The 16,627-nt window shown below is 50.0% G+C and overlaps 1 protein-coding gene across 1 annotated transcript in view; it reads right to left on the bottom strand.

Annotated features, from left to right (window-relative positions):
• LOC143744891 (uncharacterized) overlaps nt 1-16,627 on the bottom strand; it is a 37,749-nt gene extending 21,122 nt beyond the window's left edge. Inside the window, exons 1-2 of the mRNA XM_077236600.1 lie at nt 15,742-16,627; nt 15,575-15,625 (exon numbers count right to left, since the gene is read on the bottom strand). Coding sequence (XP_077092715.1) covers nt 15,575-15,625; nt 15,742-16,519 — 829 coding nt within the window. The 5' untranslated portion in view covers nt 16,520-16,627. The remainder of the gene's footprint in view (nt 1-15,574; nt 15,626-15,741) is intronic.

Below are 16,627 nucleotides of genomic sequence, written 5' to 3'. Positions count from 1 at the left end.
TGGGGGGTCTTCACCGCCCTGGCTGCCCGATGGGGGGTCTTCACCGCCCTGGCCGCCCGATGGGGGGTCTTCACCGCCCTGGCCGCCCGATGGGGGGTCTTCACCGCCCTGGCCGCCCGATGGGTCGTCTGCTTCGCCCTGGCCGCCCGATGGGTCGTCTGCTTCGCCCTGGCCGCCCGATGGGTCGTCTGCTTCGCCCTGGCCGCCCGATGGGTCGTCTGCTTCGCCCTGGCCGCCCGATGGACTGTCTGCTTTGGCCTGGCCGCCCGATGGACTGTCTGCTGCGCCCTGGCCGCCCGATGGACTGTCTGCTGCGCCCTGGCCGCCCGATGGACTGTCTGCTTCGCCCTGGCCGCCCGATGGACTGTCTGCTTCGCCCTGGCCGCCCGATGGACTGTCTGCTTCGCCCTGGCCGCCCGATGGACTGTCTGCTTCGCCCTGGCCGCCCGATGGACTGTCTGCTTCGCCTTGGCCGCCCGATGGACTGTCTGCTTGGCCCTGGCCTCCCAGGACTAAGCGTTCTGTCTCTCCCGTCCCGCCCTGGTCTGTCCCGCCCTGGTCTGTCCCTCCCGTCCCGCCCTGGTCTGTCCCTCCCGTCCCGCCCTGGTCTGTCCCTCCTGTCCCGCCCTGGTCTGTCCCTCCCGTCCCGCCCTGGTCTGTCCCTCCCGTCCCTCCTGTCCCGCCCTGGTCTTATGGAGCGTCTGGTAGCCGCTCCGTAAGGAGGGGGTAATGTCACATGCCTGTCCTGTCTTGTGTTGCACATTGGTGTTTTGTTATTGTGGGCCATGTGCTCTTGTCCTTGTCTGATCCCTCCCCCTCGTTACCTGATTATTGTTTGAGTTCTTCCACCTGTCCCCTCTTGATTTGTTCCCTTCTTAAGTCTCCTCTTGTTTGCAGTCTTTGTCGGATCGTTGTCTAATGTTTCCTGTTCCCTGTGATCCTCCTGTAAGTTTCATGTTCTGTTTTTGTTTTATATGTATTAGTTATGTTTTCCCCCTCGTGGGTTTTGTTTTGTGTTTATGTTTTCTTTTGTAAATAAATATAATTTCTCCTGCACTTGAGTCCTCACACTTTTTTCCTTACCTGTTCCGTGACACTGTTGACATAAAAAAGTTAATTAAAGCCAGCATATAATTTTTTTGAGTTTACTACTGCCAGCCCTCACCACAACTTAATTATTATAATCATAATTGCTAAGGTTATCAGTGCATTATTTATATAGGACTTTCAAGAGTAACCAATCCATTTGGATGCTGTTTACACAGTTATTCATCATGTACAAAACGTTCACAAAGAAAACACAATTTGACTGATTTCACAAGCAACTTAGTATTCTACATTTGGGATCTCAGCAAATCAGGACCATTCTTTTTATTATTTAGCCATGATCATTTGATAATGTCTGCAGGCATCGATTAAAAAAAAATTTAATTTAACACTGGTTTTCTGAATGCGGTAAGACTGTGATGGTAGTTGTGCCAGGCAAACAGTGTTGATTTTGTGGTTAAGAAGCGATTTTTGGCAAAAGTTAATTCAGAAATGAGTTTCATTAACATGTAAAATCAACTCAAATACATTGTTTGGTGGAAACTCAATTTGGAAAAGTCATGAATCAGACACGTCAACCTCAATTTAAACTTTTACACTAAACTACTAGCTAGCAATAGCACATGTTAGCATGCTATTTGTTTAAAAATAGTATGTACTTTCATGCATGGCGTTTCCAGTAAAAGGAACAAAATAAATGTACATTGGAAGTCTTCAACATAATGGTAATATCTAACATATCAGAAACATAAAAGAACCTTGAATACTAACAATTTTCACTATTTATTAATCTTGCTCAAAAACGAATGAGATATCACTTAATTTTTGTATATTTACACTCCCTATCCAGTCCCATGCAAAGCATGCCTCAAAATATAAATACCTTGCCCAGTTTTACTTAATGCCCACAAAAATTAAATATTTAGTCCCAACACAAATGTATTTCACATTAAAAATTAAAATTAATGAAATTAAATTGTGACAATGTTTAAGAACGTCTCAGGTTACGTATGTAACCCTGGTTCCCTTTCAGTCGATAACGTCAGACGTAGTCGATGGTCGACTGAATAGGGATCTCGCTAGAGAGCCTATCCTCTTCGAGTACTATTGAACGAGCCAATATAATTGGCGTGCGTGATTCGCATCACACACTCGGCCCCCGCGGCGCGGGTATAAATACGGAAGTGGATGCACGCACTAGTTGCCTTTCGCTTCGGAGCCGATCGTTTGATGTCTCTGAGAGTGCTGTTGTCTACAACGAGCGAGTGTGTCGGTGTTCTTCAGGAAGATTCTCCCAGTGCTGGTGTTCTACAGCGCGAGTGCAGCGGTAATCGCGAGCTTTGAGCTCTCAACTGCTGTTTTAACAGCAACAAATTTCTAAATGTTTGTGTGTGTTGATGGCTGATTAGAGGGCGGAAAAGTGAGTGCTTCACTGTTTCAGTTCTCTGTTCAGTATTGCCGCGGTCATTCCCCTGTGTGCTCCGGCACTGGTGACGGTCCTATTTTCTGAAAGAGCAACAAGGGTGCGTTTGCGTCTTTTTCAAGATGTAATTCCGCCCGTGCGTTTCTGGGTGTGGTCGTTCCCTGTCTCTCTCTGATGGTCACAACTGTTGTGTCACGTGTTTGGGCTTACAGCACGCTGAGACAGCTTTTGTTGACAGCTCATGTTTTCACTGTGGGAACATGACTGTCGCAGTGTTGAGGGCGAGACTCGCCTTCGTTAAACGCGGAGAGCGAGTCCCCATTACCATGCCCCACCCTGCACGGGTGCTGTGTGGGATGGGTGACCGGAGGATAGTGTTGGATGTCCCGCCCGGTAACCATTCCCTGTGGGCTCCTCACTCCTCCCTTCCACTGCAACCACCGGAGCCTCCTGTGTTGTCTGCTGGTCCATCTGTAATGGGTGGGCCAGCGGTTTCACTCGGGGCTCCCCTGGAGGACAGGACGTCGATTGCAGCATCGGAGGGTGAGCTGACTTCTAGAGATGATGACTCGGCTGCATTGTCTCCCTCCGGGAGTTCATTGTTGCCCGAGCCGGATCCAGAATTATCAGCTATGCTGAAACGGGCCGCCGAGGCTGCCGGGCTCGAGTGGAACCTCCACCGTGTCCCGTTCAGTCTCGGTTGGAATCTGGAGTTTGGTGTCTTGGGGCGGGCCGCGCTGGTTCTCAGCTCGCCGCCCCAGTGCCTTTCTTTCCCAAAAGGCATGGAGAGCTTATCAGGTGGTGAACAGCATCTTTCTCTGCCAGAAACTGCCTGAATAGCTTTTCCCCCTCATTACCCTTGATGGAGGAACGGTGAAGGGTTGCGAAGGGTCCTTCCATTGGAGCGGTCAGTCAACACAGGTGCACCTGTGTCCGGCGGCCGCTGCCTTTTGGGAGGATCCTCGTCTCCCCCCTAAGGCCTGTGAGTTTCGTCCGTTCCAACGGGCAGAGCTTACAAAGCCTGTGGGCAAGCCGCTTCCTCTTGCATGCCATGGCGTTGCTGCAGGCTAGGGCACCCATGGCATGCACGAGGGTAATCCAGACCGTGCGCTCATAGGTGAGCACCGCACTGCATCCGACCTCACCCTCCGGGGCACGAGTGTCGTAGCGTGCGTGATCAGTCTGGCGATGTCCAATGTGGTGGTCCAGTAGCGCCTTCGTTGGCTCAGCCTGGTTGGTATGGCGGATGCGGACAAGGTTCGGTTCCTGGTCTCCCCAATTTCCCAGGTTGGGCTGGTCGGCGACGCAGTGGAGAACTGCATCCAACAGTTCTCTGCCGCTCAAGCGCAGACGGAGGTCATCCGGCACATCCTGCCCCGGTGGCCAGCTGCTGCCTCCACCCGCCGCCGGTGGCGGCTCCTCCGACCTGCTCGTCGCCGTGGGCGTTCCCCAGCCGCCGCTCCTGCTGGGCCTCTGCAGCAGCCTCCACCCAGGCCTCAGCATGGAGCCGGCCGTAGTAGAGACGCCCAGCCCGCTCCAGGCGCTGCCAAGCCAGGTGGCAAGCGACAGCGAAAGCATTCCGGAGCGGGCCGCCCAGGAATGGATGAGATGCTCTTGGAGTGGCACGATCACTCCCTCCCCCCGGGTGAGGGCCAGGTGGAGCCTTTTGTTTGTGTGTGTGTCTGTTCCGCCGCTGGCTCCCTAAAAAAAAAAAAAAAAAAAAGGCATAGCAAGCGGTACCCACACTTCAAAGAGAGAGCAATTTCATCTGTTCCTGGGTCCCAAGAGGGCCAGTCTGGCGGGTGTGACCCTGTATAGCCTTACACCCCTCAGCTCCCCCTTGGTCGGCAGCAGGCAGCTTGGTGCGTTCGAGGACCCGGCCATTCGCCTTCTCACGCGCCCCCTGCCGCTAGTGGAGACAGGTAAGTGTTGCACAGCACACTAACACCACTCTCTCTACTTTGCTGCCCCACCTCAGGCGCGGCTACCCCGCTCAAGTCAGTGATAATCATCACATTAGGTGTTGAGCAGACGTGCTCCTGAAAATTCAGTGATATTCATCACACCGAGTGTTGAGCAGTGCTCCTGACGTGTGCGTGCTTATCTTATCCTGCTGGCGAAGGATTTGATATACCCGCTCCTCCAGCCGGTACGAAGGCCAGTTGTAAACTCGTTCTTCGTGCTACTAGGTGGTGGGTCGTGACCATCTTGGCCCAAGATCGGTTTGCAGCTCCGACCTGAAGACAGGTGCTTCAGATCTCTACCTTCCGCACCGCAGGCCATCCTGTGTGTTGCGTGTAAGGGTGGAGTATCAGTACAGTGTCCTTTCCCTCGAGTGCTCCAGAGCCTGTTGGGTCTTCAGGTCAACTGGAAGAGAGTAATCTCGCCCACAGCCTGAGTATCTCCTTTTCAGTTTTGGAGATGGACTCGGTCTAACACGTCTTTCCAATGAGAATGTGTTCAGCTAGTGTTTGAAGTGAGAAAGGGTCCCACTGAAAGAATTTCAGAGGCTCCTGGGGTATATGGTAGTTGCAGCCTTTGGCTTCCTCCATATGTGACCGCTTCAGCGCTAGCTTCATGATCGAGTCCCGAGGTGATCGTGGCAGAGCAGCTCACCCTGTGTGACTGTAGTTCATCCCGGTCTGCTGCCAAACCCTCTTCAACAGAGGGGCCATGTATAAAAGGCGTGTTTTAACGGGGGCCGGGGCGACCCTCGACTACACGGGCATTCGTGCTTCGAGTTGTTAGACATTGCGACCGTTGCGCAAGCTTCCCTTGCATGTCACAACTCACCCGTCACCTCCTCCTTGGAGTCAGAAGCTTCTGAGGACGCTTTGTTCCACTCTTCCCGCTCTATTCAATCGTGCCGCCATCGAGCCTCACGACAGTTATAGCCAGGGCAAGTGGAGACTCCATCCCCTGGGTCCAGCTGGGTCATGACCATTCCGGGGCCACTCAGTTGCCCCTCCGGTTTCGTCTTCCTGTCAGTGTTTGTATAAACCGAGCGGACTACCCTTGGACAAACACTGGCTCTCAGCTGCCCCAGGGGCCCGCAGAAATGCGTTTAACCCCAGTGAGCCTTCTAAAAGCGACTGCGACTCATGGTCACCTTGCACCTGCTCAAGTCAGTGAATTCATCACACTTCATGTTGAGCAGAAATGCTCCTGAAACTCAGTGAAGTTCATCGCACTCAGGTGTTGAGCAGCAATGCTCCTGTAGCTCAGTGAGTTCGTCACACTCAGGTGTTGAGCAGCAATGCTCCTGTAGCTCAGTGAGTTCGTCACACTCAGGTGTTGAGCAGAAATGCTCCTGTAGCTCAGTGAATTCATCACACGCAGTGCTGAGCAGAAATGCTCCTGTTGCTCAGTGAAGTTCTTCGCACTCAAGTGTTGAGCAGAAATGCTCCTGAAGCTCAGTGAGTTTATCACATTCAGGTGTTGAGCAGGAATGCTCCTGAAGCTCGGTGAACTTATCACACTCAAGTGCTGAGCAGAAAATGCTCCTGAAGCCCAGTGATCTTTACATGTTGTGTTGAGCAATGCTCCTGTCTTTTTGCGCCCGTCGCTTGCACCTACGTGCCAAGTCAGGAGAGGAACAGGTCTTCATAGTTGCCCCTTATTGGCCCAACTAGACCTGGTTCCCATCGACAGCCTTCCTGACTTCCCCTGAAAACTCTTTCAGGGACAGGGCACGATGGCACACGTGTTCTTCCCCTGGAGATTCCGGGCGGTCTTACATCTGAACGCGGAGGTTCAGGTGGCTATCACAGGCATGTGATATTTACCATCACTTCTGCGAGCACCCCCTAGAAATGGGTAGCGTGCATACGCCTTTAGAAGTGGAACCTAGTCGTTGAGAGCGTCTTCTCTCCAGAGGAGATCCTGAAAGCTTTTCGATCACTTCAGTGCTCTCTTTCCTGGAAAATGGGTCGGAGTAGGCTGTTTTCCTTCACCCTCAAAATGATGTTGCCTCTGTGTTTAAACGACGCTCATCGTGTTGCAGAAGTGTGCAGAAGCACGTTCTGATCGTCATGTTCCTGAGGAGCAAGGTCTTGTAAATCCTTGCGTCCCTCTTTATCCTCTTGGGCCTTGTCCCTGGTGCGATGCACTGCAGAGACCGCCCCTGAGCCACTGCAGGCAGTAAGTTAAAAATTCTGTTATATCAGTTCTCCTGCTCGCGTGGTCTCTACTAGAGGGTAGGGACTTGCTCGCTATCGTTCAACGTATTGTGCCTGGAGTCTGGGCCGGCTAACTCTCACAAGCTGAGACCCCGGCTCGGATTGTGCCCAAGGTTCCTACCTCTCCCGTAATAGGAGCAGGTGGTGAGCCTGCAAGCGCTGCCCTGGAGGAGGCAGATCCAGCCCTGGCTTCTCTGTCCGTTCGCTTGGACGTGTACAGAACGCAAGCCATAGACCTCAGACCAGCTCTACAAATATCTGTTAGAATTCAGCAGAGAGGGAAGGCTGTTTCCATGCAAAGTCGCACTAGTGCTTGCCTTCATTTCGGTAAAAATCCGAGATGCAACATGTCCACTTAGGTGTTGAGCTCCTCTATGATGAGTGTAAAGTGCTCCGCTTGGGCGTTGACGATATGCTTTGCTAAAACAGATTCTAGAGTTGGGGGCTGGACGACACCTAGTTGAACCGCTGCTCCCCGTGGGCTCCCTTCTCATGAAGCCAGTTTCACCGTGAGCCCGGTTCAAGTGTCGGCTTGCTGTGCCATTCCCTTCCTATGGACTGGATACGTGCGCCTTTCTACTCCAGTTGAGTTCCCTTAAAATTGAACCCTGTTGAGTTCCTCCACACCCCTCCGACGTCGGGCGTGCGGAACGTCTGGTGTTAGGCCTACCACTCGTAAGCAGTGTGGAACCTGTGTTAGGCTGGGTCCATATGTTGCGGTCCCTACGGCGACCCCATATGTGTATTCTTCCACGATACGGCTCCCTGCGGTGAGCCCGTGTCTTCCCTCGGCAGAGTCTCTCTGCCATCACTGTCCAGTGTGTCTCCCCCCGTCTTAGGCTGGAGCCACCCCAGTGACATTCCATATGTTAGACTGCCCGGTTTCCGCCCAGTTCATATGGTTATTTTCCACGTTACCTCCCTCTCGGTTGGATATGGCTTCCGCAGCGTCCCTTCCATCCAATGTACGGGGAACGCTTTCCCAGTGGTCCTGTAGGAACAGCAGTGACTTCCCTGGCCTAAGCCCTGTCCTTCCCCGCCTTAAATTTGCGGGTGCATCAGGAGGCTTTGGTTTAGGCACTGGAAGGTGGCAGCGTTAGTGGCGTTTTCAAAGGTTATCCCCATTCAGTCGACCGTCGACTACGTCTGACGTTATCGACTGAAAGGGAACGTCCTGGTTGCGTATGCAACCCACCGTTCCCTGAAGGAGGGAACGGAGGACGTAGTCCCCTTGCCACTACCGCTGGACCACCGCTGACCCCAGGTTACTCTCGGTTCCTCAGCGAAAAGCAACTAGTGCGTGCATCCACTTCCGTATTTATACCCGCGCCGCGGGGGCGGAGTGTGTGATGCGAATCACGCACGCCAATTACATTGGCTCGTTCAATAGTACTCGAAGAGGATAGGCTCTCTAGCGAGATCCCCATTCAGTCAACCGTCGACTACGTCCTCCGTTCCCTCCTTCAGGGAACGGTGGGTTGCATACGCAACCAGGACGTTCCCTGATAGGGAACGAGACGCTTCGTTTGAGACGCGGTGGGAACGCTCTGCGTGATTACGTCGTGAAGCACGTGTAAAATCAGTCCAATGGAAGCCCGCTACGACATAGGTGACGTCATAGACCAGGAAACTATAAAGCAACCCTGAAATCAGACCGCGATAGCTTCTGAAACACCTGAAGCAAGTCGATCAGGGCATGCAGGAAGTATGGCAGGCAAACGCAGCGTCTCGTTCCCTATCAGGGAACCAGGGTTACATACGTAACCTGAGACGTTCCCTTTCATACCCACTACGAAATAGTGACAAATGCCCGTTCTGTGTGAAGTGCTGCGCACACTAAGAAGCAAGCAACCTTGCCCCAGGAGTGGAGAGGTCAAGGTCATAAAACCTGACAAATGTATGCGGAGAGGACCATCCTGTCGCATTACACACGTCAAGAAGGGAAACTCCCGAAATTAAGGCCACAGAGGCCGCCATACTCCGAGTAGAATGGGCCCGCACAGCCATAGGTGAAGGCTGTCCGGCCGCTTCATAATTCAATGAAATAGCCTCGACTATCCATTTACTCATAACCTGCTTAGATGCGGGGCATTCTCTCTTGAGTGACCCAAAACAAACAAATAGTTGCTCAGATTTACGCCACAGGGCAGCTCTGTGAACGTAGGCATCTAAAGCCCGGATTTGACATAACAGGTTAAGCCGTTCCTGATTTTATTAAAGTATTAAAGGTTGGAGGATAAAAGGCCTGCAGCACTACTGGGCCCCCAACATTCAGTGGGACCTTAGGAATTTAACCCGGCCTGGGGTAGAGAAATGCCTTCACCATACCAGTTGCAAATTCCAGACATGAAGGAGCAACCGACAGAGCATGTAAATCACCAATTCTCTTGATAGATGAGATTGCAAGGAGAAATAAAGTCTTTAGAGTGAGGAATTTTTATGAAACCTCCTCGATGGGCTCGAAGGGAGCTAAAGCCAGACCCTTCGAGTACAATGGCCAAGTCCCAAGCCGGTGCTCTAGAGTGCAGTGCAGGTCTCAAGCTCAATGTACCACGGAGAAAGCGAGTAATTAAAGGGTTTCTCCCGATAGAAGTACCCCCCAGAGGGGTGTGGTAGGCAGATATACCCGCCACGTAAACCTTTAGGGTGGAAGGAGATAACCTGGCCGAGAAACGGTCTTGCAGAAAATCAAGAACTGAACCAACAGGGCAGTTAACAGGATCTAACTGACGTTCAATACACCACGTGGTGAAAAGTTTCCATTTTAGCGCATACAGTCTTCTCGTGGAAGGAGCTCTGGATTGAAGAATGGTTTCTACAACATCGGTCGAAAGACCGGTTTCCCTGAGCCTGGCCCCCTCAGAGGCCAGGCCCACAGTTTCCACAACTCCGGCCGAGGGTGAAATATCGTGCCCCCGGCCTGGGACAGGAGGTCCACCTTGAGTGGGATCTCCAAGGGGGAGCCGTACAGCAGAGACACCAAGTCCGAGAACCAAACTCGGGTCAGCCAATAAGGGGCTACTAGTAGCAGACGAGCCCCTTCTCGGCGAACCCTCTCCAGTACCCCCGGAAGCATAGATATCGGGGGAAAGGCGTACAGGTGCAGCCTCGGCCACACCTGCACCATCGCATCCAGACCGAGAGGAGCTGGGTGCGTTAGAGAGAATCACATGGGACAATGGGTTGAATATGATGATGCGAAAAGGTCTACCTGAGCACGACCGAACTCTTCCCACAGAAGCTCCACCACTTCGGGGTGAAGTCTCCACTCCCCGGGCCTCAGCCCCTGTCTCGACAGAATATCTGCTCCCACATTCTGACGCCCCGGAATATATACCGCCTTGAGCGACAATAACTTTCCCTGGGCCCATAGGAGGATCTGATGGGCCAATTTGCAAAGATGATGCGACCTCAGACCCCCTTATGGTTGATATAGGAGACCACCGAAGTGTTGTATGTGCGGACCAACACATGATGGCCTCTCAGGTCTGGCAGGAAATATTTGAGTGCTCAAAATACCGCCATCAACTCCAAACGATTTATGTGCCAGGAACATTGATGGTCCTGCCAAAGACCTCGCGCCGAGCGGCCACTCATGACCGCCCCCCATCCCGTGAGGGAAGCATCCGTCGAAAGCGTGACGCGTCAACAAGGAGCCCCCAACACTGGGCCCTGGGCGAGGAACCAAGGTTTCTTCCACATGACCAAGGCATGAAGGCATAGCCGCGTGACCTTGATCTTGGGGAACGGATTTCCCCAAGATAGAAAACCCCTTGGTCCTGAGCCACCACTGCAGGGGTCTCATGTACAGAAGGCCAAAAGTAATAACGTTGGACGCAGCTGCCATGGGACCCAACAGTCTCTGAAACTGTTTCACAGTGAGTGACTGGCCTAGTTTCACATTCTTTGCGTCTGTGATAATCGCAGAAATACGAGCAGGAGACAGGCGTGCCTGCATTGTGGTCGAATCCCAAACTACACCTAGAAAAGTGTTCCTCTGAGCAGGAAGGAGCACACTCTTTTTGGTGTTGAGCCGCAACCCCAAACTCTTTATGTGGGACAGAACAGCATCTCGATGCTGAACTGCCACCTGCTCTGACTGAGCTAAAATCAACCAATCGTCGATGTAATTTAATACGCGGATGCCCTGGAGTCTCAACGGAGCCAGAGCTGCATCCACGCATTTTGTAAAAGTGCGGGGAGATAAACCTAGGCCAAATGGAAGAACCCGATATTGGTATGCTTCGCCCCCGAAAGCAAACCTCAGGAACCTCCTGTGATGAGGATGGATAGATACATGGAAGTACACGTCCTTCAAGTCTATTGTGACAAACCAGTCCTCGGACTGAATCTGTGATACAATCTGTTTGAGTGTAAGCATTCTGAACTTGAGTTTCTGAACTCTGCTGTTTAACTGGCGCAGATCTCGAATAGGACGCAACCCTCCATCCTTCTTTGGAACAATGAAGTAACGGCTGTAAAACCCTGACTTTCTGCTGGGAGGAGAAACCCTTTCTATAGCTCCTTTTCGAAGAAGTGTCAGAACTTCTTGCTCCATAACCAGAGCCTGCTGTGAGTCCACCACCGTGAGGAGGACCCCTTGAAATCTGGGCGGACGAGAACTGAACTGAATTCTGTAACCCCTTTCTATTATGTGCAGGACCCATAGAGAAATATTTGGCAGAAGTTTCCATGCTGCCAGAAATTCCGATAAGGGAACCAGTCTCTCGAGACTGGCCTCTAGATTTGATTGAACAATCATTTCGGCGCCCTGAAGCGGCAAACCGGCAGGGAACAACCCAACTGACCGTTCTACAACCCTCCTTAGAGGATTGTACGGGTGCGTTGACACCTCGGCGCCCTGAAGCGGCGAACCGGCAGGGAACAACCGAAGTGGCAGCGCTGCGGCTCTCCTTGGCCCCGGAGGGTGCCAAGGAGGGACGGGTCCTCGGAGTCGTTCCTCCCTGGAGGGGACCACCCTCAGAAGCCTGATAGCCTTGGCGTCAGGACTTCTTCTAAGGCCAAGCTCCCCTAGAGATAACAGTCCTCAGATCTTGTCTACCCCTAACAGGCTTGGGCTGCGACCGCCACTCAGGAACCATAGATTGAGGAGGTGCCCGAGCGGCGACGCTCTGTTTTTGCTGAACTCTGCGAGCGGAGCTCGAAGACGGACGAGGCTGCTCAGACTTTATACCACAAGCAGCCTCGGGGACACTAGACCGGCGAGGAAGAAACCTCTGAAACGCAGTCGCTTGTTTCTTATTTTCTTGAAACCTATCGACGACACAATTTATAGCGTCGCCGAACAGACTTGTAGGTGACAGCGGTGCGTCCAGAAGAACAGATCTATCTTTATCCTTTATTTCAGATAAATTTAACCGTAAATGGCGTTCCGTGGCCACCAAGGCTGCCATAGAGCGGCCCACAGACTTGGCCGTCTCCTTGGTGGCCCGTAGAGATAAATCTGTCGTGCGACGCAATTCTCGAATTGCGTCAGCACTAACTTCCTCACAATCGTCTATGTCCCTCAGCAGGTCACCCGCTTGGAGAATCGACATAGTGTGCAAACATGCCGCGGCCTGACCTGCTGCCGAATACGCTTTACCCACCAACAAAGATGTATTTTTTAAAGGTTGGTAACGTCGGGGCTTTCAGAGGAGAAGATGACTCGGGGGAAAGATAACTCGCTAGTGTGTCTTCCGCGCGAGGCATAGATAAATAACCAAAGTGCTCAATACCTTGAATTTTGCTATAATTACTGGTCTGAGGGTTATGTACTCTGAAAGATGCCGGTTTGATCCACGATCTCGACACCTCAGTGTGGAGATCGGGAAAGAACGGGAGTTCCCGACGAGGAGGTCGTGATCTAGATGGTAGAAAACGCTCATCTAACAGACTTTTTCTAGATACTACATCAACATCATCGGCTGGCCAGTCAATATTTAATTTAGCTACAGCACGAGATAAAACCTCCATAAGCTCCTCATCAGCAGGGGTATGAGCTGACGAACACTCAAAATCCCCCATACTCACGACATCCAGATCCTCAGAACTGGATAGCCGCAATATTGGTGCCCCAGCCCGGGAAGGAGAAGCCGCAGAGCGGGCTCCTTCCTGGGCAGAGACAACGGATCCAGCAGGTAAGGGCTGAGAAAGGGCCGGGCCCGTCTCAAGCCCCGCTACTAGATCCATCTGCGAACCCCAAGATGAAAGTCGACGCTGACCCTCAGCAGCAGCCGCACCCGGGGGAACACGAACCGAACCGCCCTCCTCAAAGAACGATCGGCGGGAGCGGAGCGTCTTTATAGATAGACTCATACAATGCTCACAATCAGCCCCCTCGAGGACTGACTGGGCATGCTCCACTCCCAAACAAGCAACACAAAGCTGATGCGTGTCCCCACCCGTGATATAGCGAGGGCAGGGAATAACACACCGTCTATAATCTTGCTTGCTCACCATTTTATATGATAGATATATGAATATATATTGGGCTTGACAGACAACAATAAATAGACAAGGACAGATATACAGAGAGCGCTTGCTGAAGGTACAGAAGTTGTCGCGGTCTGATTTCAGGGTTGCTTTATAGTTTCCTGGTCTATGACGTCACCTATGTCGTAGCGGGCTTCCATTGGACTGATTTTACACGTGCTTCACGACGTAATCACGCAGAGTGTTCCCACCGCGTCTCAAACCCAGCTCGAGTTCCCTTGAAAGGGAACTGTTCTGCAATACCTCAAAAAATTAGGTACACTGAACAACCAGCTTGTTTTTTTTGTTCTTGTTGATTGATCTGCACTGCAAACTTGATAAAAATTATATTTAATTTCATACTTTTATATGGCTGTAATGACAACAAATGTAATTTGACAAGCATGGGGAAGGGAGTGTGACTTCAATCAAGTGTGATTCAGTTGTGAGATTAAATTGACCTTTAAATTGACTTTCAGAATTGTTTCAACTTCATTGACTGTGTGAAACTGGCCTATTTAAACAAACAAGATACTTACAGAGAATACATAAGCACAAAAGATAATGATTTCAAGTGGGAGAAAGTGAGACAGTGTTTAGTCCCCAGACAGAGCTAAAATGATCTAGCAAATGACAGAAAGCTTTCAGAAACTGGGCCACTTCACACGGTCGGTGAAGTCGGCCCTCTGACAGCCTCTGGTCGTTCTAGACAGTGAACAGGAAGAGGATATGTGCAGAGCCTGTCCCGAGACTGCAGAGAAAACTCAGTAAAGCCAAGGACTTAACACAGGTCAAGATCTGAGGGAGCCAAAACCAGATCTCGCTGCAAGAGAATAACATGAATATGTGCTGCAGTCCAATACATTCTCCTCCCTGCAAAAAGCCAGTAAATTGCAAACTGGATTAATGGAATACCACATAGCCGAAGAAGGTAGAGGTACAGATATTCAGAGGATCAGAGCGAGAGAGGCTTTTGGGATCGTGGGAAGTATCTAGGTCTTTCCGCCCTGCCAGCTGTTTCCCCAGTTTCCACAGGGCCCCTGATGTACTGTGGACCAGTGAGAAATATAGCACCATAGAATACAGTGTCCTCCAAACCAAGCTCGCTGAACTTTCAGAAGAGTGAATTATGAACAAACACATTCAAGTGTTAATCGATTTAGGGCTTTACTGTAAAGCACACCTGTGTGTTGTCAGCATTTATTTACAACTGGCAGTGGTGTACCAACAAATAGAAGTATAACAGGCATTGAGACAGACTCATTCATAGAAGATCTGTGCAACTTCTTCAAATGCCTGGAGCAACCGTGTGAAGGTTTTTTGACTGGAATACAATGCTTGGGAACAGGTCATATGGCTTCACGCTTAGGATAAATGTATACAAAAGCCATCCCTCACCACAGCACAGACAACATTGTACTAAAAAGATTACCCCTTGCTCACAAAACAGCACCTCAGTGGGTGTCGTTTCTCTAGACCAAACAATAAACACCTTCTAAATATCTAAAAGGGTCTAAATATCTTTGCTGTGAGGAGTTGCTTTGTGCATGATGAGACCTGCACAGTGGCATGTCCACCCACACCCTCTGAACTGTGCCCTTTCTGCTGAAAACCACACCTGGATGAGGACATGAGTAAAATTTTCAAGAGAGGATGAGTCATGAGAGGCAAGATTTCAGCATTTCAGACGAATATGTCAATGATAAACTACTGGGACCGTCTCAGATTTCTACCACATCTTAAAAATTACTAAGCAGTAATTAAAGGTTACATACTATAGTTGTGCTACATACCAACCTCCAAATATTTGTAGACGTGCATGTGCTATCATTTTTCTGTGATTAGGTTAAGATACCCAACATTTCTGATTCCTTCTCTTTCTGGTGATATGGCACATTCCACAAATACAGTGCACTGTAGTTTCCCATGACCTTTTTCTTTTTAAACATTAGAGAACATTAGATATTAGATATGTTTGATAAAGTATTGTTCAAAGTCAAATTAAGTAGCTAGTATTAAACATCAAAATGTTGATATACTCCCTCTTTAAAATGGGAATTTAACCATTAAAATTGCTATTGACAAAAGTTTGACAATGTAATTTTTGCTATTAATACCTATTTAAATATTAATATTTGACTCATTGTAGTAAAAAAATGCACTCTATTTTTAAAATGAACTAATTATAATTGCACAATTGTTACAGTTTTTTAAAATTTAAATAATATTTAAAGTCATGACATAATTTGCAAGCCCATAGAAAAGGGGGGGGGGGTATATATGGTAATATATTACCATATATTTTCATACTATATATAGTACTAACAAATGTGCACGGGACCTTTTCAGATGTTAAATTTAGAATTGACTTTTCAAAACTATTTCACTCCAGTTTTCACTACAGACACCTAAGACTACAGTGAAGATTCATCACAAATCAAAACAGACTCACCCAGATTATGTTCAGTGAACTGCAGCAAAGTGATTCCAGTATTGAGGCTTCCTAACAATGCAAACAAACAAGTAACGATTTCAGAATGTATCATGGTAAAAGCAAAACTACACTCCAGTCTTGTACAAACGTGCCAGTGGGCTCATTGCACTGCTGACGCCTCTTACTTTTTCGTGGGTATTCAGGAAGTGGGGGTACTTGAAAGGAGCTCCGCAGGAAGTGAATTGTAGACTTGTCCACGCTGTTCTTCTTGGTCGTGTCTTCCTCTTGAGGCTCCACCTGTGGATGTTCTTGAGTTTTGGTCTCACGGTTACCTTCAAACTCCACGTCTTGGTCTACATCTTCCTCGCTTTCCTGCTCTCCTGTAGCAGCACTGCCGATACTGTCCACTCCTTCACTGCCTGAAGTTTGCTGCAGACTTTCTTCTTCCGAGTTTATGTCAAAGAACTGGTCGTCATCAATTACGTCGGAAGGTGTCGGAGGTATGAGGTTAATGACTGGTGGTGTGAGAAGACTACCATCTTCAACATTAATGCTGCCAGAACCATACAGAAGAGAGTCAACAGCAGAGTCATCCTCATTGTTCTGGATCACTCTGGACTGAAATTGTAAAGAGGAAAGTGGTGCAAGCTTCTTCTTTAGCGCTGCTCTTTGGCACATGGACACAGAACTAGCAGAGCGGCCAATGGTGATCTGTTGAGGTGGCCCATTGCGCTTAACTTCAGCAAGGCTAAATCCGGGGTTGTCTATTCCCAAATCTTCAACAACAACAAGGACGTTATCCTCATCCACGACAGGCTTGGGATTTTGTGGCTTTTCCTGATTGTACTCCAAGCAGTCGTTTTCAACCGTCCGAAAGCAAGAGCAACACAGGAACCTTTCTACAATGTTGATAATGTTTTCTCGTCTGGAATGTCGGTTATCCACATGCTTTGCCATGTCCATCCCTACTTCCTCCCCATTCCCTGACCCTCTCAATCCCAGAAGAAACTAAAAGTCTGAGGATCAGAGACAGTAAAGCATGGATTTTTCACCTCTATCACCTAAACCTTC

Source organism: Siphateles boraxobius, unplaced genomic scaffold, assembly GCF_051911475.1.
Source record: "Siphateles boraxobius isolate OS27281-9 unplaced genomic scaffold, OSU_SipBor_1 20, whole genome shotgun sequence".
NCBI lineage: Eukaryota > Metazoa > Chordata > Actinopteri > Cypriniformes > Leuciscidae > Siphateles > Siphateles boraxobius.
This window is presented reverse-complemented; position numbering and strand designations above follow the sequence as displayed.